Raw genomic sequence first — 27830 nt, forward strand, 5'->3', positions numbered from 1 at the left:
TTTGTTGCAACAGTGAATGTGTGGTCTATGGAGGTTTTTTTTTGTTTTTTGAAAGATTTTATTTATTGATTGATTTTAACATAGAAAAAGAAGAAAGAAAAGGCTGAAGAAGAAGAGAGAGATAAGAGACAAGAGGATGGGTTATCCATTTACATTACATTCCAAACCCACATCAAATAAAGTCCGGGTATTCAATCATGTTACACTCAATAGCCATATCATACATAAAGTCGTTGTACCTAGGCTCTGCTTTACTGTGAGGCAGTCCCAGCAGCTTGTTGGTCAGCCAACCAGCAATTCCACACTTTTCCAAACTTAGCAGGACAGCCTCTCGCCATGTAAGTAAGCTTTTGCAGCACATCATTTATTAGTTTTTTCCAATAGCCAATGGTTGGAGCTTCAATGTCTTTCCACGTCAAAAGGATGGCTTTTTTTGCAAAGTGAAAAAGTTGTTGAAGGCACAGTCTATCACAAGGAGGAAGGTTTAATCCTTCGGTGTGCCCCAGGAGACAGTATTCTGGAGTCCGAATTACAGGCAGACCCAGTGCAGTATCAAGATGTGTATGGAGCGTTTTTTAAGTGTGACTTAATTAAAGGTTACGTTTTAACGGTTAGCTACTTTGTTTATGCCAACTCACTGAACTTGTTTGCTGAAGTTTATTGTGGATACTTTATGCTACAAGTGTCATATACAAACTTGCGGTGTTTTGGCATATAACAGCTTCAGTTTTTGCTCGAATTTTTCATGTTAACTAGTGATATTTAGTGGAGTTGGCATGAAGAAAAAAAAAAAAAAAAAAAAAGCTAGAACAGCAGTGTTCTGGAGGATTTCACCTTGGCAACTGGCTGTGCGAGAAAGTAGTAATCTCACTGCTCTGAATGTGGCCATTGAAGTAATATTCCTCACTGAAGAAAGAGAGCAAGGCTGCAGCAATTGGGACTGAAGTGTGTACAGAAAGTGAAACCACCACTGGACAGAGGGCTTACATTTCACTATATTATGATAAATAAAAAGTGCTTTAATTAAAAGTAGTTAAGTACGATTCACTTTGGCTGGCAGTGAAATGAGATATTCCTTATATGTAGTACCATAATACAATAGAAACCTTGTTTATAGATACCAGTAAACTACATTTGACTATGAATCATCACCTACACATTTTATTTGTTCTTTGAAGCTCCAGGAAAAGTAGGTTGAAGGCCCAACATTTATGTGGATAAACCACAAAAACAGTAACCTAAGTCAGTGCCGTCCAACTTCTGTAGTACAAAGGGTCAGAATTTCTCACCGACGTGGTCAGTGTTACTACTAGAACTTTTTAAGATCATGTCCACATTAATAATGGTAGCACACTAAAAACCCAAATGGTTGATGCTCACTGCAGAGATATCACTTATTACTCATATGTGAAAAATGTTAAGACATACCCTTAAATCCATACGCCTTAGGGGCCCCCTAACAATAATTTCAAAATGCTAACAAATCCCCAGAACAAGGCAGAGTATGGCACACACACGGAGCATAGGGCAGGCAGAATACAGGAGGAGACAGGGAAACCTATCAGGACCACTCTGAACAGTTCATACTGTGACACAATGCTGGTGCCCCTCCAACAAGCGATAAGGTGTTAACAGGTGAATAATGAGGACACTTACAGTCTTGGTATAAGGTGTTAACAGTACAGGGTTTATGGGTGTAAACAAGAGATGTTACAGGTGTGAACAATGCATGGGGATTACATGTGGGAACAATACAGGGGTTTACGGTCTGAATTTCAGGTTTAAACAATGCAGGGGCCAGTTAATTTCAGTATTGATACCTTTTAAATTTTACACAAGGTAAGCAGACACAACAGGCAGACCTTAATGTGGGGGGCAAATTGGACAGCACTGGTCTAAGGTCTGTAATTCCCATCTGCCATTAGCAGGTGTAGCATGCATGACGTATTTTGAAATATCAAATACCACCTTCTCCCACACAGTATCCCATTAATGAATGTTTTATCTTGTGCACTAACACACACAAAAAAAAAAAAAAAAAAAAAAAAAAAAAAACTTTACCTAAAGCTACAGCAACTTAGTAATGTTGAAAATGAATAAGCCAAAGTATTAAAACATTTTCCTGTCAAGTGTACATAAAGTAAAAATGCAAAATAATGAGTCAGCCTATTTTTTATACTAGGCATTATACTAATACATTAAGATTTCATTTTCACTAGAATGAGCCCATTATGGCAGAGAGCACACAAATTGACTTGAAAAACAAGAGCCGTGTAGAACGTAAGGGGGAAAAAAAATTAAAAAAAGTCTCACATTCAGTACTAAAATTTAGAGTAAACATAATTAATACATTTTTATTTTAATGGGGTTTTTAGCCAGGATTAGACACTTACATTTAAGTCAGGGCAGTAGTGGTAGTAAATGTAAAAACTATCAATAAACTTGAAACACTGGTAAAAATGACAGTTTTAAACAAGGTTTTCGTAACAATGGCAACTACATAATTTTTAAGGAATGTACAAAGGTCTTCCGAGATAGAAAATAAATTACATGAAGGCATGGATAAAGATCGCAGTAAACAGTTACGTAACCGAAACCAACTTTCGAGAAGTTTCACCAGCGTCACGGTTTCCCCTCTGTTCTCTCAACACTTCTGAGCTTGTAACACGGTCATTTATCAGTTCTTTGTATAACAATTTAGAACATTCCACCTCCCATTCCACCACCCATGCCTCCCATTCCTCCCATTCCAGCCATGCCACCATCTTTTTCTTCTTTTGGAATTTCTGTCACGACCGCTTCAGCTGTTGTTAGGAGTGAAGCAACACCGGCAGCATCCATCAAAGCTGTCCTAACAACCTGCAAATCAGAAGACACCATAGTATGAAAAGCCTTGAAGAACCCTCTTCACGAAAAAAAATATCAAACATCTTTCATGGATTCTATAACTTAGTTGATCACAGATTTTCAGTGTATGGATATTTAACAGATCACTGTTGGGTGCAGGATGGTGGCCCCTCTCTAATACATTAAGAGAAACAACCAACATAACCGCTATAAGGATTGTTTTATGGCAAGTGTAAAAGTGCCTGTATTGCCTCCATTATGATCCAATCATTGGACCCTAGGGCCCACGATCGGATCAGCCTATTGCCCACCTCAATGTGGGCATATCAGGGAGAGATCCGTTCATTTGGTGACATTAGTAAGGCACAGTAAGATGTTTTGAGAACCCCTCACCCAGGGATAACACCTAGAATATCCACCTCCCATTCAGCAGGCACACCTCAATATAATGAGACAATGAAAGTCACCCTTCTGTACCAGTGTTTGCTAAGGAGATCTGCTATACAGACTACTACTACTCAAAGTAGCCTATGATCAAGTGTTGTAAGAACACGAAAAGCATAAAGCTGTAATCCACACTTGTACTCTAATAAAGACCTTTTTTTACTACTACTGCAGAGCACCTGGGCCTCCTGGTTCACGTGGGGAGTCTCTTTGAAAATAAATGTTTATGATGATATGCTATACAGACTTTGGTTTGACAAGAAAAATGAAGGAAAACGTATTAAATATAAATTAATATTTACAGACTCAACCTGGCAGTTATATATGTGCAAACCTCAAAGAACAGAAAAGCAGCCGCCCCCCCAGTGAGAAATGTTTAGAAAATTCTCTCTGAAAAAGTTCAGTAGAAGTGGTTCTACTGGGAGATACTGGTTGTTAAAAAAACAAGGTTACTGAAATGAGACTATGGGGCAAATCTGAAGGGGCTTTAAATGCGACCTTCCTCTGGATATACTAGCAGTTAAACAGGTTTCATTTGGACAAAGGCTGATCGTGATGGACCCATGTCTCTTTTTTTTTTAACCTTTGGCTACTGTAGGTAAAACTACTCTAAGGCAAGATTATGACTGAATGACAAAGAGGGAGGCACTACTTCATATTTTTTGTACCTTTGTTGGGTCAATAATTCCTTTTTCCACCATGTTTACAAATTCAGCATGCATGGCATCATATCCAATCTCGACTGGACTCTGAATGATCTTTTCTACCACCAATGATCCTTCAACACCTGCATTTTTTGCGATTGTCATTGCAGGAATCTTCAGAGTCCTCCTTATGATCTCAATGCCTGTTAAGAAAGTGCAAATGTAAAAAAATACAACTCCAACACTAGATCTCTTGCAAATATGTAAAAAAGTTAGTCCATGATGCTCCATCGTGTAAACGATTAGCCCAATCACATTATAAACAGGACAAGTGAATCTGTGGAGCGAAGTGGCCAGTGACATTATAAACACTTAATCACACCTTTGTGTATGCGGAGAGTCTGGTTTTTTTTGTCCTTACATAGGTTCTATAGGTTAAGACTCCAAAACAGGCGAGTTCATTGACTCCAGACAAAAATTTGTGAATGAAAGTGACTTTTAAACTCCACTAGGACAAAGACTAATCTGAATGATGTGGAATGTATTAAAGTCTCGCAAAATATGTAGGTGCTACATAGAGAACAATAAGGTATCTGGTGACAAACACTTTACCTGATTATAATTTCAGTACTTTAATCAAGTTGACAGAGCAAATGAACCCATCTACCCCATGGTCAATAATAATAATAATAATGGCACACAGTAAGATGTTGCTTAGAGTTAAAATCTGCGATACTGTGGGCGACAAATCTCATGAAAATGATTGGCCACTGTTGCAAGTAAAACACGGTCGTTGATCTGGCTAAAAGGGAAAGTTTGCCTTTAAGTTAACTTTTAGTATGTTGTAGAATGGTTAATGCTACACAACTTTTCAATAGGCTTTAGATTTTTTTCTTTTGTATAGTTTTAAGTTATTTGCCGCATTCTGACTCTTTCCAGCTAAATGGTGGTCACTGACCATAGCAACCAGTCCACTGCCCAGATGTAAAACACACCAGTTACTCTTTCTACATGAGCTGAGATACAAAGAGCTCTCAATATCATAAATTTAGAGATAGAAATAACTGCAAACCTGCACACGTTCCAATAGGCTTCCCTCCCTATAATATTATTACATTGCCATTTACAGAAGTGTAGCTTACTTTAAGTTAGTTTGTTATGATTAAAATATATACATTTTACATCATGGTACCAGGACTACTGCTGCTACTACTACTTTTAAACCTTTACAGTAAAAGAAACATGCCAGCTTACAGCCATATACAAATAAATCAAGCTCTCAATACAGTATCACATATAACCTAAGATTGTTTCACATTTGCTAGTACAAAGTGGTATTGCAACTAACAGAGCGCAGATACAGCACCAGTTGCATACCTGCCACACTGAGTATTCAAAAAGTCTACTTAATACTCCATGCAACAGTCCTCTGCCAACACTGTGAAAAGCAAGGGAAAAATGTAATGGTTGGTTTTGGGCAAAAAATCGCATTGTAAGAATATTTAACAAAGCAACTTACCAATTTTCTGGTCTTCATTAACTGGGTTTATGGAGTCCAGCGCTGGGATGCATCGGAGCAAGGCACAGCCTCCTCCCAAAACAATTCCTTCTTCCACAGCTGCACGGGTCGCATTTAATGCGTCGGTCACTCTATCTTTCTTTTCGTTAACTTCAACATCACTAGTGCCACCAACCTAAAGCAAGAATCAGCAACACGTTAAATGTACATTTTTGTAACATGAATTTTTAGAACTGAAACGTAATGAATACTTTGACATGGTCTAGCTTTGTATCCAGTAGAAAAGGCTAAGCCTGTGGGTGAAATTTTAGAACGGTGTAATTTTTCCTGGTTTGTGTGTTAGATGATGGTTTGGCAAATGATAATGTACACTATAGGCTTTTTCCGGAATTGAAAGCAGCAGCATCCAAGTCATAAAAATCACCTTCTGCAATAAACATGAACTAAATAAAAATAAAAGTAATTTCTGGGCTATAAATGAAAGTAATGGGGAATAAAAAACATTGCCTCTGGTGCTCAGTGAGCAGGTCAGATATATAATTTGGGGCTCATTTTAGAAAGAGCTCCAGTACTTCTGCACTGGTTAACATTTATTAACAAAAAACCCACCAGTGGTCACAATTAGTGATGGGTCGAATTTATTTGCCAGGCATGAATTTGATGTGAATTTCTGCATTTCGCACCCTGCAAAGGTTTTTGCGTAAATGCCTTGATAAAAATTTACTGTATATGCATCTCCCAGCATCCTTAATCACTTTCACAAAACGTTAAATTTACCTTTAGTACTGCAACGCCATCCGACAACTTAGCCAGTCTCTCATTCAGCTTCTCCTTTTCATATTCACTGTTTGTAGTTTCCAACTGGTCATGAATTTCTTGAATACGTTTCTCAATCAGAGCTTTGTCACCCTTTCCTTTCAATAGCATAGTGTCGTCTTTCGTTACAATCACTTCTCCTACTTTGCCAAAATCATGGGGCTGAATATCTTCAAGATTTAGGGTGAGACCTTCCTCCCCAAACACCTAAATAAAGTAAACAGCACACATCTAAATAGGCGGCATAGACTACAGAGCTTTTATTTTGCTGCAAGACTAAAAATTAATCTAGTAAAATTCTTCCATGAAACAGATCAGTTTATTTATTTATTTTATTTTTTACATACTTACCACCCCACCAGATGAAACTGCCATATCCTTAAGCTGGTTCTTTCGGTTATCCCCAAAACCTGGGGCTTTTACAGCAACCACCTGCAGTCCAACTTTCAGCCTACAGCAAAAGAATTTTATAATTAATTAAACTTCTACAACACCCTGAAGTGCAACTGAAGTTATGAAAGGAGATACACAATTCATGTCCGTAATTCAGAGAAAACAGGTTAGAAGGTTTTGCATCTGGAAAGTCTTAGGCTATGGGCACACAGTTAACTAATTCAAATCAACAGAGGTATCAACAGGGGTACTGAGCAGATCTGCTTCTCGGAGCCTGCAAAAATATACAGGCTGAGAGAAGCAGATCTGCTCAGTGCCCCTGCTCCATTGATTTGAATCCGGTCAGCCTGCGTGCGCTCACACATAGCGGTGCTGAATCGGAAGTCGGTATTGGGCTGATCTCAGTCTGTGTCTGAATTCACACAGGCTTATCGAATTCAAATTAAGGGAGCAGAGCCACCGAGTAGATCTGCTTCTCTCTGTCAACAGCCTGTGTGCCCATAGCACATCTGATTTTACATATCCAGGAGTTTGTATTCAAAAAATATTGAGAAAAATGATTACACAATACAAGCACATACGGAAATATTACGGGAATAAGAATGTAAGTATTCCTAGTAGTCCATTTCCCCGCTACGCTTACAAAGAAATCAGAGATCACGTCAGAGAATGGTGCTTCAGTAACACTTCTATAGTTTATATAAACAGCTGAGTAACCATGAGGGCAACTATTCAACTTGAAATAGGGATAAATGGTACAGGTTAAATAGCAGATAAGCTCTGTAGCGTATAAGGAGTTTAGCTCTTACACAGGGATCTAAAATTATTGTATTCTACAGAGATTTTCTGCCATGTAACCTGTGCATATTCCTTTTTTCTTTTAGCTTGAATGCCTGTCTCCATGGCAACAACTTATTTACATCAATTTTAGTAGTGTATCCACCTGACAATTTTCAGCAATAGCAAGGGAGGGGTCTCAGGTTTAACCCTGCCCACAGCTACAACTTTTCCTCAACTCTTCTATTGCACAGAAGGAAGAAGCTAGAGCCACTAAATCTGCAAAAAGCAAATAAACCACCTTCTTTTAAACAAGAAATTTTCTACCCTTCCTATCCCATGGACCTTTTAATGTCATTTTGGAGAGGCTTCCTCCCGGCTAACTTCCAAAACTTGGAGATGACGAGAAAGCAATAACCAAAATACATTTTTAACATCTCACATGTGGCAATGAAAAACAAGACTGCTTCTAATCATTGCATAGGGGTTGGATGGATGCAGAGATGGACGTCCAATAAAGCTAGCAACATAATCTCCTCCCAAAATCACCCATTCAGTCCAGTAATGGAACCTGAACAGCACATGGGAAAAAGCTTCTTAACACTCACCTGTTTAACACTAACGTGCTTAACGCCTCTCCATCAACATCTTCTGCTATTATAACTAGCGGTTTACGGTGAGCGTTAGCAATTTCAAGAGCTGGTACAATAGACTGAACATTGGAAATTTTTTTCTCACTAAGGAGTAGATATGCATCCTGAAATTCACATTTCTGACCTATAAGAAGGAATACAGAGCATTAGTAATACTATAGAAGTATATGCATGGAGATACATAAAGACCATCCTCACGAAATCTTTCTAAATTTGGAAGTCACTGCTCTCTGGGTAAGCTGCATAAGAGATATTTTGGGAATTAGCCTTCATTTGATTTTAAAGAATTTAGCTTTTCTATTTCGCACCTTTTCTGTATATGATTTTAGCAGCTATCTGGTCACTAGGGCCCAATTTACCTTTGCAGCCAGGAATTCATTGAATGAGACACTGACCATCACAGTGCTTATTATCCCTGTTTTAAGGCACAATACTAGAAAACAATGACCAATTTTTACTGTGGTTTTGGTCATAACAGGATTTATAAAGCATAAATTAAGGTAGCCTTGTCTAAGCAATTTGCATTAAATGTACAAACCCTATGACCAATGTTCTCTCGAATTCCTTCTTAGCTTTGTGCGCAGTTTTTAAAAATTGTGTGCTCAAGTCCGAATACAAAATTCTCTGTTTTCAGAAAAAAAAATGATTTCTGTGCACTTCAATTTGTTGTGTGCACTGGCCTCAAAATCTGTGTACATACGCACATCTTAGAGTGAACATTGCTTATGACTTTAAAGGAGAAGGAAAGCTACAAGACAGTTTATCGCCAATAGATTAGCCACAATAGTGCAAGCTAGAACGCTATATATATTCTGCGGAATGCTTCATCAGCTCTAGACACTGTCTCTGTTTGTTTAGGATAGAAGCTGCCATATAAGCTTGGTGTGACATCACTTCCTGACTGAGTCTCTCCCTGCTCACTTACAGCTCTGAGCTCAGATTTCAGTAGCGATAGGAGGAGGGAGGGGGAGAGGAGCAAACTGAGCATGCTCAAGCCCTGCCCTGGAGGTTTATGATGAAAACCGGAAGTCTGATCTAGAAGCCCCATGTGTACACAATAAAAGGAAAGAAATGCTGTTTCTTTTGACAGAGGACTCATTACTTTGAGGGTTTACTGGTGTATTTATATAGACCTTTCTGATAAAGCTTACTTAGTTTTAGCCTTTCCTTCTCCTTTAAAAGGATGTCTGATGTCCTATACCACTTATAAGTGGTCAATGCTTAATCCACTTATATACAGTCTTAATTCTTTGGCCACGCTAGTTGGTGGGGGTCAACTTAAAAAAATGTGTGGAGTTAGACCCACCAGGGAAAATCCTGCAGCCTTTACTTCACACCAGTATATAGTAAGGCCACGAGGTCACGTTCTCTGGTAGGCTCCAGATGCCCTAGTCTGACACTGGACAAACATGCTCCACACAAAAAAAACAAAAGCCATGCAATGTGATTTTATTCTAGGGTATAACAATTTGGATACAGCACATAAATTGGATCTGCACTCAACCTACAGCATATTTGGAATGTGAACCTACATTTAGAGGGTTTTATGACTGTTGTTTTTATGGATACATATTGGGTATGTAGTGGATGCAGTAAAACTTCACCATTAATTGTTTTCCCCTGATTTTCATTTAAAAATTGTGTTATATTGTTAAAGGGATACGGTCATGGGAAAAAAAATTTTTCTAAATGAATCAGTTAATAGTGCTGCTCCAGCAGAATTCTGCACTGAAATCCATTTCTCAAAAGAGCAAACAGATTTTTTTATAATCAATTTTGAAATCTGACATGGGGCTAGACATTTTGTCAATTTCCCAGCTGCCCCTGGTCATTACTGCCGGATCTAAAAGTATTAGCGATAAAAAAAAAAACCAAAAAAAAAAAAAAAACCACACACTTTGCCTTGCAAGAGCATTCAGACCCTTCTCTGATTTTACAGACCAAATCCACACTAAAATCTTGAAGAGATTCTGTCATGATTTTTATAATTTAGATTTTATTTCTAAATTTCACTTTTTACACTGCAAATAATTCAATCTACCATATAAAATTGCATTCCTACAAGTTTATTTTATTTTAATTGTAATATTGGCGTGTAGGCAGCCATTTCAGGTCATTTTGCCTTGTCATGTGCATTTAGAAAGAGCCAGCACTTTAGGCTGAAACTGCTTTCTGACAGGCTGTTTTTTCTCCTACTCAGTACAGCTAAATGTGTTGCAGTGGGACCTGGATTTTACTATTGAGTGCTGTTCTTAAATCTAATAGGCAGCTGTTATCTTGGAGCTATCTGGTTACATTTCCATTGTTCTGTTAGGCTGCCGGGGGGGAAGGGATGGAGTGATATCACTCCAACTTGCAGTGCAGCAGTAAAGAGTGACTGAAGTTTATCAGAGCACTAGTCACATGACTGGGGCAGCAGGGAAACTGACAATAGGTCTAGCCCCATGTCAGATTTCAAAATTAAATAAAAAAAAATAAATAAATATCTTTTTGCTCTTAAGAAACATATTAGTACAGAATTCTGCTGAAGTAGCACTATTAACTGATAAGTTTAAAAAAAAAAAAAAAGACTTTTCCTTGATATAAATATATACAAAAGGAATCAGTTATCCACACCTGATGCCCGAATATTTAGAATTAGATTATAAATATGGAATCTAACTTCCTTAGAATAGCTACATTTACTAGTTGCGTAGGACCAATACAATTAATACAACTATCCCTATTAATAGGAGGGAACTTTTGATACATTCTCCTCTAGATAAGAGATGAGACAGAAACCATGAATATTTATAGTGGAGATGCAGGAATATAATCCTGATAAGATAACTTCATGGATCCATGTGTGGTAAGGCAAACCAAGAACACCCCCCCCCCCCCAAAAAAAAGTAATACAAATAAAATTCAACGTACCTTTAGCTGTATTTATAAAGTATGGTGAAATATAACCTCTGTCAAATTTCATGCCTTCAATTATCTCCAGCTCATCGTGAAGAGTTTTGCCATCCTGAGAAACATGAGAATTTACAAAAAATGAATGACTGCAATGAATGGGTTGATCTACATTTAAGCTATAGGAAGCTGCAGACCTCTTCAATTTAGCAAGTGGAAAAGAAGAGAGAGACATGAAATTCAGTCTGTTTGTTGTCTGATATGAATGACAGTCTGAAAATTGCCTCCTGAGGTCATACTTGGTCAGGCAGCTTAAGGCAAACTAAGAAAACAAGATATTTAACCAAATATATAAACACAAATATGCAAGTGTGATTTAAGGACTTACCTTAACTGTAATAACACCTTTACGCCCAACCTTTTTCATCGCATCTGAGATTATTTTGCCAATTTCTTGATCACCATTAGCCGATATGGTAGCAACCTAGAATAAACGATGTACTGATGTTACCTTGTAACAAGTGTCTGTGTAAGATTTTGAAAACTGTACTGCAGCGTTTGTAGGGAATGCATGTGGAAAATACTGTAAAATATTTATGCATCTCAACAGGTAATTCAGAATGTATGTTTTATGACGACTGTTGCTGGCTTTAAATGCCATACTGATATAGAACCAAAAAGAAAGGACACGAAAAATACTTGACAGAGAAACCACACACAGAAAATAGTGTATCAATATAAATGATTATCTGGGGGGTGGAATTGACAGCTCATTAATATCCTTTTATTATGAGCTGGGCCCTAAAACTGCACTGATCAAGGTAAAGGCCTTACTGTGGATATATAGAGGCAAAATTATTTTTTAGTCCCTTAAATCATTTTTTTTAAAGAAAGTACTTTACTCACTTTATTAGCCACCAACACATGGGTGGCACAAAAACACCCAAATCCTTGTCAAAGTTACCATTCATGTTACTTTTGCCCAAGTGCATAAACTAATTATTATAAAACCTTAGTTGCCAGTTTGCAGCATATTTTCACTAAAGTGTTGAGCTGGACAACAAAGTGGCAACATCAAGTTGTTTACACGATGAGAAGTGTTGGTAGCTGGAAACATTACCTGAGCTATCTCCTCTGGTGTTGTAACGGGTTTTGACTGCTTTTTTAACTCGGCAATAACCGCATCTACAGCCAACATTACACCTATACGAGTAATAAAAAAAAATAAAAAAATAATGTTATTAGTTTTATATAATGATATGTATATAAAAGAATTTTGATCTTTGGCAAAGTCAGGTAGTAGGCTAAATTTTTCCTAGACTAGTTAAAAGAGTGTCATTGAAAAAGTACTTCTACATGGGACAATGTAGCAATACAAATTTTTCACAAATATACATGAGTACAGTTTCTTCGTAGACATTCAAATTCATTTAAAATAAAAATAATAAAATAAGGCATGCCTCTCTTCCAGGAGTACTCACACCTGAGGTCAGCATTTTGGGTATTTTAAATGATCAAGTCCCACTAAATTAAACTAAAATACTACCGCTGTCTTTTTCTCCACGAAAAATAAAAAAAATGAACAGCCAACAAACCGAGTTCCGATACTAAAAATGCAACAATGGGTAAACTAGTCAACAAAAAAAATCTTCAAAATGAATACTTTTCAAAAGAATTTTTGCAGTTGAGGAGCAACTTTACCGAGTGAATATTAAAATCCTGAAGCCAGAAAAGCCTCGCAATTATTTGGACTTTGCAAGTTATTTGTGCGAGAACAGATTTGTTTGATGGCTGAAGGATGTAGATAATGGTATAATCATGTGAGTACATTTTGTGAATTCATACATTCAAATAAGCGAATACCAATTATTAATCAACCAACCAAAAGCCAGCTTTATCTGCAAATGTAAATAGGCTTAGAAACAAAATGTTCAGGAACATCCAAGTATTACCTGCATTCTCCACCCTCCTCCATTTCTTTAAACCAAACATTTAAGAAGACAGATGAACCAAGGGAGCTGGCTATTTTGACATTTTGTGAATACCATCCATTTCAGTGGAGACAAATGATACAGTAACGTGTGCCAGAAATAAAAATAGATGTACGTTTCATTAAAATTACTTCAGCAATCCAAAGGGAAGGGGGTGTCAAACTTACCTCTTCTAATTTCTATTGGATTTGCACCTTTGCTTATTTTTTCAAAGCCTTCTTTAGCTATAGACCTTGCAAGGACAGTTGCGGTGGTTGTTCCATCCCCTGCTTCTTCATTTGTGTTGTTAGCCACATCTTGTACTAGTTTGGCACCAATATTTTTGTATTTATCTTTCAGTTCAATTGCTTTTGCAACCGTCACACCATCTTTGGTTACTTTTGGACTTCCCCAGCTTTGTTCGATGATAACAGTTCTTCCCTACAAAGACGTTTAATATAAAAATGTCTTACTCAAGAAATTCAAATAATATAAAGGTAATAAATGTAAAATTTGCCCTCAAAGCATACCAAGAACCGGTTTACAAAATGAAACACTAGCTGGATATACTGTATAGGTATGGGATCCCTTATCCGGAAACATATCCAGAAAGCGCCGAATTACGGAAAAGGCCATCTCTAAATTCCAAATTTTTTTTTACAATGATTTCCTATTTCTCAGTAATAATAAAACAGTACCTTGTACTTGGTCCAAAATAAGATACAATTAACCCTTACTGGAAGCAAAAACGCCCTATTGTGGTTATTTAATGTTTACAAGATTTTCTAGTAGACTTCCAGTATGAAGTTCCAAATTACAGAAAGATCCATTATCCAGAAACCCCCGGGTCCCAAGCTTTCTGGATAACAGGTCCCATACCTGTATATGTATTTATATATTTTTGATAAAAGACCAGCAACCCGTCTTTTTTGTCAACTAGCAAGTGATGGAATACAGGGCTATGGAAGATAACTTTGAGTACAAGTTGATCCAGGGACTTGGAGTAAGGAAGGAATTTTTCCCCCTCTGAGGCAAATTGGAGAGGCTTTTTTTTTTATCTCTGGATGAACTAGCAGTTAGGCAGGTTATACACAGACTTAAGGTGGAACATGATGGACGTGTGTCTTTTTTCAACCTAACTTACTAGGTTTCTGGGAATTAAACTTTGGCAAGAAGTTGGTTGTCGAGCTTTTTTTTTTTTCTTCCCCCCCCCCCAAATCGAAGACAGCAAGGCCAAAATAGAAGGTTACCAATAATAGCAACTGGGGAGTGCCAAAAATTGTTAGGTTATGGAAATTCTTATTGCTTGTGACAGCAATACATTTGCAATCTTTTTAAGGAAGTAGAATGTGTATTTTTTTCAGCAGCTTACTAAAGGTGTCAGGGGTCAGTTATGACCACAAGAGCATCGCAGCTCTGCAAAATTTTCTGCACTCTGATACCATTCATTAAATGTACTTCCATCAGCATGCACTTCCATATGGCTGTGCTTGGAGCCACTGCCTCCTCTTCCAAACAAAGTGCTGCTGTGCATATTAACAAAAAGGGAACCCACCACTTCTAAACCAAGCAGTAGCTTGGTTTAGAAGTGGTGGGCTCACACAGCGCATGTATCAATAGGTGAAGTACATATGCAACAAAAGAATTGGGTTCAGGCATCACTTTCATGTCAGAAATGCCAACAGGACTTAAAGAAATAAATAAAAACAGAGGAACAATTGCTGCCTGACGCAATTGCAACCAATATCTTTTAACTTGCAACGTGCTTACAAACCCTGTAAGCATAATGCACGAGACCTTTTTATTTATGGCTGTCCAGCTGAAGGCCCATTGTCCTGCACATTTATATAACCCCCTAAACCCCCCTATTGTACTGCATATTTGTATAACCCTGTAATCATGCCCAAGGACTTCTTTGTGCGACATAGTATTCTACAGAAGAAAAAAAAATAAAATAGCAGTTAACAGTATGGATAAATCAAGGACGGTACTGTTTAGACTTGTTTAGTGACCCAATTTTCCGTTTCCATGACCTGCACTCTTTCTTTGCTACTTGTGGCATGGGTTGGAAATAGACATTTCAATGTAGTTTCTCGGTTTATTATAGCAGTTCTGTTGTGGGAGCTTAATCTGAAATCATGTTATTTTTCTTTACCTGCAGGCTTTGTTATGTGTTCTATTATATCAGAGGTCGGTGCTCCCTTTTGCCATTTGATGTATTTAAGCTGAGGGGGACAGTATTTGCATGACAAAGTTTATCATAAAAGCTCCTCTCTCACTCTCCTGTCCTTACTTAACTTGAGGAATATGCAGGACTCTTATTTAGGAGAAGTCAAGTATGTTACTTGTAAAAACTTGGCCGAAATCTTTCACATGCCTAGAAATCAGGATTTCACAAAGCTTCTTACAATCCCTTCCCCCCAATAACGTATGACAATTAACTTTTCTGGCCTTGACTGTTTAGAGCAGGGATAAACTTCTTAAAATATTTCTACCAAAATTCCTGTACATACAGCACAACTCACCCACATACATTCCGAAAAATAAATCAATTTTAATTCAATGAAATAATTCATCTGGTCCAAGGAAATACTTCGTTTTGCCAATTCGTAGCTAAAAGCCCCAATTTTTAGGGTGGGCTGGCCTCTGGGATTTATAGCTGAGCTGCTAAAATGTAAAGATAAGCTTTTTTAGATTGTGGTTGAACCCCCAGGAAAAATAGTATATGTTCATCTGCAGGCAACACTAGCCAGTAAATCAGAAGCCATAACATAGTCTGCAACTTTCTGATGTGAATTTATAAACGATAGTGTGTGCTGGAGTGGTTCCCTTATCTTATTGGGAAATTTCCCGATACTAAATCTGTGGAAATACACATTAATAGTCTAAAAACACAATCTTAGGCTCGCATTGTTAATTTAAAAGGAGTTCGTCACTTTCTATTTTATGTGAAAAGGTATCTCCTTCTGTTATAATTATTCTTTACAGATTTAAAAGACACGTATAAGATAAATAAACCCCCTCACTTATCTTGTAGGCAATAAATAAGATATGGTGCAGTTTTCACATTGGGCTAAACATGTATATCTTTAAAAATGGCCCATTTAGTGGAGCTCCCCTATAGATCTGCTATTGTCCCCATTTCAACAGGTGGAGAGTGGGGGACCTAACGGTCCCTGCCAGAAGCACAGTAGGAGGGGGAGCAGCCAATCACAATGTGAGGGGGTTATATTACACGGTGAGCCTAAGGGGGTGGGGAAATAGGGACATAGTGAACATGGACAGGGACAGTGTGGCACAGCTGGCAGAAACCTCACAACAAAAAACTTATTAGAAGGGAAAGTTATTGGATTTGGAGGTTAAGGTCATTAAAACCCAAAAGGTTTGAATGCTGAATATAATCTTTCTTGTTTTCTGTGTGACAAGTATGATTGTATTATCGAATTACTCGGATAAATGTAATCTACCCGAAACTAATTCAAATCAAAACTTGAATGTTAGGAAGGCTGCAAACAACTCAAAATTGATCCCTGGACATCTGCCCTTGATTTAAACAGCAATTCAGCAGGTTTTAGATGGCAAATAGTTCTTAAAGGGCCAGAGTATGATAATGCTCGAAAATCAAGTTTGAATTTTTTTTTAAAAAAAACTCAAATTGAATTTGAATAACTCCTTAGTTGAATTTGACAGTTTTGACCATAAAAATAAAAAAAGCTCAAAAACTCTCATTTTGAATTTTCAATAAGACCCTTAAATTTGCCCCCAAGTGTCTACAAATATTACCTTGGGTCCCATTGTCACAGCCACTGCATCAGCCAAGAGATCAACCCCTTGAAGCATAAGTGCTCTGGCATCAGCCCCAAACTTGACATCTTTTGCATATTGCCTGCTCAGATTCAAAGCCAGTACTCTGGAAGCTGGCTTTGCTTGTCGAAGAATTCTTTGTAGCCGCAGCATTTCTAAAAAGAAAAAATAAATATGTTTGCATAGTAAGCAAGGTGTTAAACACTACAAATCAGCATTGTGGAACCGTACAATTATTGGCTTTGATAAATTGCTGCACAAATAGCAGCTTTTCAGTGAGCTTATATAGCCTTGGATTAGAGATTCAAATAGGCCTTGGCATTTTAAGTACACAGAGACCCAAAAAATCCCCCTCCTTAAGCCTACTAAATAGTGACACCATTTAGATTTAAAATTTCCACTGCATTTCTTCATTAATTTGCATCAACGTATAAGTGCAATCACACTCATTTTTAATGTAGTTAATACATCTCAGCAACATCTGTGGAATATTAGCAACTATTTAAATTCAAAACAACTGCCTTTAATCAAACTCAGGGATTCTACAGACCAAAGAAAAGAAATGTATCAACTAAATGTATCAATTTTAAAACAAAGTCAGTCAGTGAACCAACCACAAGCCCCCACTCAGAGCTGCTTTAGAAAGACCTAAGAAGGTGAAAATGTAACTTTACACTTCAATATCAGAATAAGTCACAAATAGGAAATAGAAAGTAACTGGAAAGGTTTATTTTTGGTGAACAATCTAAAAACAACTGAACTGGAAAAATTGTTGGAAGGTGAACAACCCCTTTAAGAGTATTCTTTGGAACCTTGACTAGTCCTTATTTATTAAGGAAAAAGTTGCCAGAAAAAAACTCTGCAAGTAAAAGCTGGCAAAGGTTTAATAGAAGTAAACGGGATTGTCTCAAACTACTTTAATTTTCCCAGCTCATTAAAACATGAGTTTTTTTAGCCTCATTAAAAATGAATGAAACAATGTGATGCTCGCTGGTGTGCAAATTTATTTTCTGCAAAACAACTCATGCTGTTATATTGTGGCTTTTTTTTCTTAAATAGGCTAGAGTTTGAGAAAAAAAAGTTGCACAAGTTTTTGGTTTTTTTAGAGACGACAAAAATTAGTAAATAGGCCTCTAATGTTATGCAAGTAAAAAGAACCCCTACAGAGACAAGATAAAGCAAATTGTGTTAAAGTATTGGTGACATTAGTGATGTTGACCAGAGCAATTACATTTTAACAGTTAAAAACCAAAATGTGATTGGTTGCTATGAGCAACATCACCGGTAATGTTTCTGTCCACTTTTTACACAGCATAATAAATAGACCCCTCAGCTCTGCACAAGCACAATGCCTAGAGAACAGTTGCCTGTAGGCAAGTGTCCAATTAGGACACAGGCTGCTTGTCATGAACCATCAGTCTAAAGGGAGCAATTCAGAAAAATGACCTAAGAGTTTGTCCATCTTTCAAATACTTTTCCCAGTTTAGTTGTTTGTAGATGGTTCGCCAGAAGACTTTCAATTGCTATCTCTCGCTCATTTCTGACTATTATATAATACATTTTACATAATATTGATTTTTTTTCTTAAAATCAGCAATAGTATAGCTCTGGAGAACCATATCAACCAACCAGTGATCCATTTATTAGAAAATGCACAGGCAATAAACACCTGAGAAAGGATCTTTGATACGAAACATAAAATCAAAAAGCACTGCTCAAAAATGCACGTTCCCGTAGCTGCTCCCCTATAAAAGTCCGGATGCTCTGTCCACAGAGTCCCCAATGTCGACAACCAAGGAAGCAGATAGATATATGCGATTGTTATCCACAGGACCCTGCAATAAACCAGCTTTTTTCAGAGTGCCGTCCTTCCTTGGTTGTGGAATTTGATCCAAAACATGTTGTGCATTTTCTAATAAAAAGATCACTGGTTGATTGATATGGTTCTCCAGAGTGATATTGCCGATTTATAAAGTTTGAAGGATCTGGTGGTTCCTAACACTGTGTGAGGAACCTATTATACAAAAAATAACCAAGGAAGCTCTCACATTCCACTTATAATATTGAATTTTTCACCTTCTCCCAAAACCAGCTGGGGGAGGGACTATAAGTTTTTCTAATTCGATACATTAGTCGATACATTAGTCGATACATTAGTCGATACATTAGTCGATACATTAGTCGATACATTGCTGATCTTTGGCCCTGCTGTGCATAATCCGAGTTTCACAAAAGGCAGCTGTTCTAACTGAGGGTATTGTGTGGGTAATGTGTTTTGACTTTTATACGATTCCTCAAAGGTCCTAATGTGGACAGAAACACTTACACATGTAAAGCATGACAGAAGGAAGAATCAGTTTTATTCACTGAAAGGGGAGTAGTATTTGAACAAAGTTTTTTGATCTTTTTGCCTGAGCTTTTTGGTTTTAAGAATAGCATGTAGCAGTTCAGCACAGGAGTTTGCTAGGGCAAAGTACCATAGGAATTTACTTTGCAATGGGTTACTAAATAATGGAACCTATGTGTGGAGTTGGAATTGTATCATTAACTTTTTTGCAAACACTTGCAGTGTTAATGGAAGTTTTCTTTAAGGAAAGGATAGGATAGAGAGATATAGATATATAGATATTCCTGACTGCAGCTTGTGTCAGTTTGACCATGTAAGAACAAAAATAATGTGCCAATGCATTATATATCTCTAAATATACAAGGAAATGTGCAGAGAAACATTTTGCTTTGTGCTGCTTTATTAAAACTTTCTCCAAAATACTTATCAGCACCACCCATCAGTTCAACTGTCTGCTTTCCAAAGATCTGCAGGAGAGCCTCCAGCTTTATTCTGTAGGATGCCAGCCAATCAACTGCTATATAGACCTGGCAGGGAACTGAAGCCTATCTTTGCCTGTGTGAATGCAGGGTTGTGATTGGCTACCCAACTCCTGCTGTGCTCCTACCAAGGAATGAAAGGACACTCCAGAGAGGGACTTAAGGGGCTCTATGGGGTGCTTTAACAAAGGGGGTCATTTTTAAAGTAGTATTTATTACTGCATACAAGATTAAGGAGATTGGGTTATGTTCAAATGTGTATATCTCAGGTATATGTCCATTACACTAATACAGATATAACTCATGTTCTGCAAATATTAAAGTATGCCCTCATTATCACCTTTAAATGTGGTGGGTAATCTTAAGTTATACTATGGTACAGGTTAGGGCCTCCTTTCTTAAGTAAAAATTTATTAAGGTTTATTTTGTACAACAGATTTTTTTTATATGGCCTCCTTAAGTAAAAATTAAGTCAGGGTTATTTTAACTTTTTTATATTATTCTTCTTTATTAAAAAAAAAAAAAAGCAATCTGTAAGGCTACATATTTATTCCAATTTATTGTTATTACTCATCTTACTATTCAGGGCCTCTCCTATTCATTTTCCAGTTTCTTATTTAAATCAATGGTCGCTAGACCCTAGAATCCAGACTGCTGAATTTGCAAACTGAAGAGCTGCTGACTAAAAAGCTGAAAAAAAAATAAGTCTCAGAATATCGCCCTCTACATCAAAATCAAAGTACATTTAAAAGGTGAAAAACCCATTTAAGAGAATGAATGAAACCAAAACCTTTGCATAAAAAGCACAGCTCTGCAGAATGACCTTTCAGCTACATTCTGTAGAAATAGGAAATACTGAAGGACAGAGAAGTAGCCCTTAACTGCTATAAACTTGGGAAGTTTTGACATAACAAAGAGCTGCAGATATGTGGCTATGGGAAAGGACATAAAACCCAAGGTCATAATACAAAGCATGTGGCAATGGCTTCAAACTGCCAGCTGTGATGTTCAAGGTCTGCAAGCAGTTCAAAGGGGACTTGGCTAAAGTACGAGCAATTATGTATTAGTTCTGGACAGTATTGCAATCTACATGCAAATACTAAACCAGTAACAGAGAAGAAGCAGAATCACTTGTAGATTCCAAGCCGAGAGCAAGAATAAGGCTCATCCTTTAGAATCCCCTAAAAACACACCTACAAACTCATTAAACACGCTCATTTCTGTGCTTATTAAATTTTTAAAAAAAATCATATTGAAAAAGGTGATTTAACTTCGTGAATTCACTGCGTTCATAAGACAGAAAATGACAAGTTACTCTGAGACACTTTACACCCATAAGGTCTAGTGACAAAAAGAAACTACAAGAACTCACCTGATTGACTCTATACGCACGCACGTGTCTGCCTCAGAATGGGAATCTCAAAGCCAGAGCAAAAGCTTCTAACCTCCTCTATCAATCACGTGTTTCAGTCTCCCGGAAGCTTTAACTACCGGGGGCTAAACATGGCGGAATTAAAGAAACCCCGCCCCCGCATTTATTATAAGTGGCCTCGTAGCTCCTCCTATGAAGTATGAGTTTGCACAACCAGGGTAGAGTCTATGCCGATTCCCGGGCCGCCTTTCCAGAACGTTCCAGAATATCATCGGCTGTCCAAGGTCTGAGGTGACATTGACAGATAACCCGGATGTAATAAACCAAAGTTCAAAGCTCATCGGCCTTGTGTCAAACCTGACTTTAAAAATCTTTTAATATAATGTGAGCTGTATAGTGTTAAAAAAATATACAACATGAGCTTGGTGCAATTGGATTTTATTTTTTTGTTTGAGTGCTTAATCTCGGGCCGGCATTCCACTGCGCATGCGCAAAGCTTGCCTTCTATTCACGTGGATGTAGGTCAGATCTGGCAGTCTGAACAAGCAGCTTGTGCAGTTGGTCGCGTGCTGAGACGTCAGGTGTTGATTAGCGATGGTGAGTATTCGGTGAATATGGCAGATAAGCATGCTGTTTGATTACCGCATGATATGTCCGTTTATCTTTAATGTATAAAATACCATTAGCTGTTAGTACTGCCCCATAGCAGTGAGATTGAATAGGAGGCGTTACTCTAAAATCCTCTATTTTAAACGCTGCTTTCTGAAGTTATTTCGCTTGGTACAATAGGTTTGCGCTGTTGCTGCTGTACATTAACCAGTTGACAGTGTAAACCAGAAGAATGATGTCCTGCATACATTCAAGAGGCGTTCAGCTATTAAAGGGATCTTGCAAAAACATTTCCACGTCTTGCAGGTTGGGTTAAAATTTTAACTTTAAGTCTTCTAGCTAAAATGAGCTACAGTATGAACTGAAGAACAGTCACTGGTCATACATACAGATTTCTGTGGCATTCGGGTTGATCAAACCTTTTTATAGATTTTGTCAAATGGGTTTTGTATAAATATTTGTAAAAATATCATTTTCCTTGCATTTTACATTTTTTTTAATTCATCATTTTTTGGGGGGGCATTGGATAAACATCATACTTATTTGGAAAATAGAAGCTGCACATGTGCTGAAGAAAGGGCAGCAATATAGTACTGCTACTAAAGATGGACGTTCAGATGGGGAGGGGGGAGTCTGCTGGTCAGTAAAGGGCCCTTTAAGATTATTGTCACGTGGGACTGATTATCAGCCTGCTTTTGTTAGCTGATCCACTGGTCTCTGCTTTTAAGCTATTTGGTATACTGGCTGGCCCAGGGTCAAAGGTAAGTAGTTGTGGGGGATGCCTAACATATTTGCACCCTTCAGTGAACTTGAAGTGTCCTTTAAAGAGATACTGATGCTAGAGCTGTATTTGTGCTGCATTAATCCATTGCCCCTAATGGACAGGTTTAGAAGCGATCAGATTGGTAAAACAGAATCAGCGAAAACCAATCCATATGACCTAAAGGTATTAAAGTAGATTAATATTTTGAAGGGCAGTTTTTTAGTGTCAGTATGAATTTAACCCACCTCCAGAAGACCCAAACACAATCTACACTTTAAGGGGGTTATTTATTATAGGTTGACTTAATTTTTACCTGAAAAATTTGAATTTTCAAGGGTATTTTTCAGTCAAAATGTACATTTTCGGGTTAAAAAAAACTTTAAGAAACCACACATTTTTTGAGATTTATTAAAACCCAAAGCTGTAAATAGTTTAATCCGAAAATACTCCAGTGAAAACCTGCCGAGGTCATATAGAGCAACTTTGCAGCAATTCTTCCTTTCCTGGTTGGCCTCCTAGTACCTTATAAGTTTCAGCTTACCAAGATAACTTGATTGCCTTAAATAATTAATCGTTATCGGAAGCAAAACCAGCCCATTGGGTTTATTTCATGTTTAAGTCATTTTCTAGTAGACTTAAGGTATGCAGATCCAAATTACTTAAAGGTCTATTATCCAGAAAACCCCAAGGTCCTGAGCATTCTGGATAACAGGTCCCATACCTGTATATTGCGTAACTGGGTTGTATTTTCTTTGTTTTAGGGAATAATGTTATTGTCAAAAGGCGTCTCAAAGAAACCTTCCTAATAATATTTCTGTTGTGTTTAGATTACAGCTATATTTGATACTTAGCTATTCTCTCAGTATTAATATTTATGAGTTAAATGCAGGCAGTGACAAAACATGGCCACTGTTGTATGTAAGATTCAGGGCATACATTCATCTAGTGTGTGTGCGTGTAGAGTATGCTTTGTGATGTGCTACATTTGCTGGTATAAAACTACCCTTCTTTTCTTCCCCTTGTTTAATTGTAGGCAGCTCGAGCTTTCAAGAAGTTTCTTCCATTATTTGATAGAGTCCTTGTTGAGCGGCTTGCTGCCGAAACTGTAACTAAAGGAGGAATTATGCTTCCTGAAAAATCACAAGGAAAAGTGCTGCAAGCAACTGTGGTTGCTATTGGAGAAGGTGCCAGAGGAAAGGTATGTTGTGGGTTTTGTTTTTTTAAAAATGTGGGAGAACAAATCTAATATCTGAAGTGAATGGTTTGAAAAGCTGATTATTAAACCTTAATAGCAAATTAAATAAGGTAGCGATGAAAGGAAGCAGACAGTGTTGAGGAAAGGAACACAAGGGGATAAATATTGTTAAAACAGGGAAATGTGAGAGTATCTTGCTTTTTGTTTATAGTATCAAAACATTCTGTAAAACTGTTGTGTTGTGCCAACTAGTTATCTAAAGAAAGTGACCCAGACTGAATTACCAATGAGAATGCTGCTTACCAGGAGGCCTGGATTTTAGGCTTGTGCGCCCGAAGGCCCTCTGAGTCCTTGTGCCCAGCGCCCTTGCATACCCCCTTCCCCCCAATTGCTGGAGCACTGGGGATTACAGTCCCCGGTGCTCCTTAGGTTGCGGCTAAAAACTTGCCGCCCAAGGCCTCGCCATAAATCCAGGCCTACTTACAAGCGTCACTTATCTTGCTGTTCTCTATATACAGCGGTAACTAGGCAAATTTTGGATAACTTCTGTTATATTGTAAATTAAACAAGATTTGCACTGCTGCTTAGTTCTAGACAAACTGTTGCGGCAACAGAACGCAGAACCAGATTTACATAGGTGCATTTTTTTAAAAAAAGAGAGTAGAAAAGAATCAAACTGGCACACAAGGAGTGTAGTTGCAGGGCAAGCATTTTTCGCAGTAAAACGTTTTTGCAAGGGCTTGCCCTGCAACTACACTCCTTGTGTGCTTCTTTTCTACTGGACTGGGAGGTTGCTGTGTCCTCCAAACACTGGGCACCAAGCTTATCGATGAATATTAGAAGAAGGGTGTGCAAGCGCTTCTCTATTACGTGTATTAAAAAAAGAGAGATCACCAAGACCAACACCCATTTTAAAAGCATATGACGATCATTAAAGGAGAAGGAAACCCTGTACCCCCCCCCACACCACATAGACCCCCCTCCGTCCTCCCCCAGGCTAACTATCCCCCCCGGGGAAATATTCGATACTTACCCCTCGGCGCAGATTCTTCCAACGGAGTTTCACACATCCATCTTCCGCATCCTCGGTAAGCTGACTGAGAGATTGGTATTTCTACGCATGCGCAGTTGGAGCAGTTTGCCACAACTGCGCATGCGCGGAATTACACGGAAATTGCCCATCTCCCAGTCAGCTTTCCGAGGATGCGGAAGATGGATGCGTGGAACTTCGCTGGAAGAATCGGTGCCAAGGGGTAAGTATGGGGTATTTCCCCAGGGGGGTAGTTAGCCTGGAGGGAGGGGGGGTCTACGTGCGGTGGGTGGTACTGGTTTTTTGCAAAAGGGTTTCCTTCGCCTTTAAAGGGACATGTTTGGGCCATTCTTTCTGCAGAATAACTAGTAAAGTGCCGTATAGTGCTCATTTTAGTGCCTTTCAGTAAAGTAAAATATATGTTCAATGGAAGTGCAACTAATGTGGCCAAATTAGCTACAAGCTTAAAAAAAAAAATGTTTAATGTTCCTGTCTTTGGTGTTTGTCTGGTAGGAGCAGACTCTGAACTGTTACAAATAGCTATATTAGTTGATAAATTTCTCAGCAGCATCTGTGCAATATTAGCAACTATTGTATCAATCATCAAATATGTCTACAGAAGGACATAAGAAGGTAGAAAATTAATCTTTAAACTTCAATATTAGAAAAAAAAACGGTCACAAATAGAAAGTAGTTGACAAAAGTCTTTATTTCTGGCGATTGTCTGAAAACAACTGAACTGAAAAAAGGTGAACAACGCTCCTAACTTATAGTTGATATTTAGGGCTATTATACCTTTGTTTTAAATTTTTCTTTCGTATTTGTCCAATGGTAACATATAGTTCATTGTAAAATGTTACCTGTTCTTTGTCAGAAGGGGGTCAGCTTGCAGTTTTAATGTTTGCTAAAGCAGCACTTGCCTCCCTGGGTAAGTTTTTTGATTAGCTTCTTTGTGTTAAAATCCCATTGCAAAAAAGCCAAAAATCCATGACCAGAAAAATGGTGTTGCAAATGGTGCTTTAATGTAATGTAGTGGATTCTTAACATAATGATAAATGTAAAACTTATTTTCAGGCATTATGGCAGCTTAGCTGAACATTTGCTAAATCATTTATAAACAGTTCACTGAGAAAGAGGTCTCAATTTATGGGAGGTCAAAATAATAAATGCAACTGAACTTAGGTGCCATAACCCGACACAAATTTACCTTATTCAGTTATTCTCGTATTGTTGATTAAGTTTGTGTATGGTGGCCAAATATTTAAAAATGTAGGTATTTTGTTCTAATACTTGTCATTGTGTAGGTCTTGCACCCTGTATCTGTTGTTTACCTGCATTTAAAATAATATTGTTCATCAGTGTTAAACCATGCTTAGTAATGGAGTCCAGCAGCATCAGTAGGGTTGCAAGCAGTAGGTTAAAAATGAACAGAAATAGAGATTTATATTTTCAATGTTCCATACATTACAAATTCATGTCACTATATATAATTCTTCTGTGATGTTTTTTAGACTGGTGATATTCAGCCTGTGAGTGTAAAAGTTGGGGACAAAATCCTCTTGCCTGAATATGGAGGTACAAAGGTTGTACTTGAAGACAAGGTAAACCTAATATGTGGAAATAAGTAAAACCTTTTGTCTAAAGTTCTTTAAAGCATTTAGTTAATATATTTTTTTACTTTTTTTGCAGGACTACTTCTTATTCAGAGATGGAGACATCCTAGGAAAATATGTAGATTAGACTGTTTGTTACTTTCCAAGTATGTTCATTCCACTAAAAATACTTGCCTTGTGTAAATAACGTTTTTTGTTATAATAAATGGTAATATAGAAATATTCTTCCTTTGTTTTTATGAACACAAGTTAATAAGCAACCAGTTTTGTGGTGTCGGGGTGCTCCAGCTATATTTGGAATCGGAGTAGTTCAGGCTGTTTCCTCTGGCAGATGAGTTTCTATCAGTGGGTCTGCCTTCTGTTTGGAGCTCTTGGTTTGTGTTTTTTTGGCTTTTATTTTTGCAATCTTTGTTGTGTAGACTGTACATGGAGAGCCCAATGGTTCAAGGAATTTAGGGAACAAATTGCATCTGTAATTCCATCCAAACTGACAGATATATCATATTGTTCTCTGTTAAACTTCTTTGGAGAAACTATTAAAATCATTGTTTAAAATTATCTTGGATGAGCTTCTTAAATTGTCTCTAAGCATGCTTTGCGCTCCTTTTTTGTGCTCTTTTTTTCTGCTTGCAAGTAAACTAGCAGAAAGGCTAATTCTTCCTCTCATCTACTAACCCTGATTTCCAGTCCAATACATTCATTTAATAGACAATCTGTGCAGGAATAAACAAGATTCAGGTGATATATTTTCACTTCAGGTAGGCGATGCAATTTGAAATAGACTGTTCACCTTTAAATTAATTTTTAGTATGATGTAGAGCTCTCCAGTTTGCAACTTCTGTAATTTGGTTGCTAGGGTGCAGATTACCCTAGCAACCTGCCTTGATTAGAATGAGACCCTGGAATATGAATAGGAGAGGCTTGAATAGAAAGATCAGGAGTGAAAAGCAGCAATAACAATACATTTGTAGCCTTACAGAAAATTTGTATTTTAGATGGGGTCAGTGACTCCCATTTGAAAGCTGGAAAGAGAAGAAAAAGGCAAATAATTAAACTATAAAAATTAATGAAGACCAACTAAAAAAACTACTTAGAATTGGACACTCTCTAACTTACTTAAAGCTGACTTGAAGGTGAACTGTCTCTTTAAAGGGCAAGTCAATCCCAAAATAAAAATTTGCCTTATAAAATAAAAATAATTCTAAACAACTTTGCAATATACATTCATTACACATTTTCTATGGTTTTTAAGTTATTTGTATATGTATTGCTATTGAAAGCAGTTTTTGTCCCTTTCTGTTCCCTGATGTCGAAGACTGTTGATACAATGTAAAACAAGACAGCTGATTAACAGACCTGTGTTTGCTCGGGAGACTGTTGCAACATTGTTTAAAATGTAACAACTGGGAGTTAACCAATGCTGCTTTCAAAATCGATTGTTTTTACAAATAACTTTAAAAACACTGAACATTTGTAATGATTGTATATAAGCTGTTGATAATACAATTAGAAACCTGCATTTCCAATGGGTTGCCTAACGAGTACATTCTGAAAAATCTTAGTCTTAGTGCTGCATTTAATAAATAAACCATGGGGACCTGAACAAAGATGTTTGTATGGTCTGTGTCCTTATCAACCGTATCCAGATGCAGTTTGGATACAA

At 37.5% G+C, this 27830-nt stretch overlaps 2 protein-coding genes across 3 annotated transcripts; one reads left to right on the forward strand and one right to left on the reverse strand.

Annotated features, from left to right (window-relative positions):
- Positions 1 to 1666: 1666 nt before the first annotated feature.
- On the reverse strand, positions 1667 to 21116 carry hspd1.L (heat shock protein family D (Hsp60) member 1 L homeolog). 2 transcript variants are annotated; one of them, XM_018234023.2, is made up of 12 exons: positions 20958 to 21116; positions 16739 to 16914; positions 13144 to 13396; positions 12106 to 12188; positions 11374 to 11469; positions 11007 to 11100; positions 8049 to 8217; positions 6622 to 6721; positions 6232 to 6477; positions 5455 to 5629; positions 3960 to 4138; positions 1667 to 2859 (listed from the first exon to the last, which is right to left on the reverse strand). In XM_018234023.2, exons 2-12 carry the CDS (start codon positions 16910 to 16912, stop codon positions 2698 to 2700), a joined length of 1731 nt encoding a protein of 576 aa, XP_018089512.1. In that variant the 5' UTR covers positions 16913 to 16914; positions 20958 to 21116; the 3' UTR covers positions 1667 to 2697.
- A 363-nt stretch (positions 21117 to 21479) lies between these two features.
- Positions 21480 to 26725, forward strand: hspe1.L (heat shock protein family E (Hsp10) member 1 L homeolog). Its single transcript, NM_001091239.1, is given in 4 exon segments — positions 21480 to 21554; positions 23363 to 23527; positions 26066 to 26155; positions 26244 to 26725. Coding segments are annotated over 4 exon segments (309 nt in total). The 5' UTR covers positions 21480 to 21551; the 3' UTR covers positions 26295 to 26725.
- The last annotated feature ends 1105 nt before the right edge of the window (positions 26726 to 27830 follow it).

The sequence above is a fragment of the Xenopus laevis genome, chromosome 9_10L (genome assembly GCF_017654675.1).
Source record: "Xenopus laevis strain J_2021 chromosome 9_10L, Xenopus_laevis_v10.1, whole genome shotgun sequence".
NCBI lineage: Eukaryota > Metazoa > Chordata > Amphibia > Anura > Pipidae > Xenopus > Xenopus laevis.

Bases quoted from the DNA above. Each gene is read 5' to 3' on its own strand.
- hspd1.L (XM_018234023.2), bottom strand. From the start codon at position 16,912: ATGCTGCGGCTACAAAGAATTCTTCGACAAGCAAAGCCAGCTTCCAGA. The intron at 12,189-13,143 runs GTAAGTTTGACA...TTACTCGTATAG, and splicing joins TCCAATAGAAATTAGAAGAG to GTGTAATGTTGGCTGTAGAT. The intron at 8,218-11,006 runs GTACGTTGAATT...TCCTTCTTATAG, and splicing joins CTTTATAAATACAGCTAAAG to GTCAGAAATGTGAATTTCAG.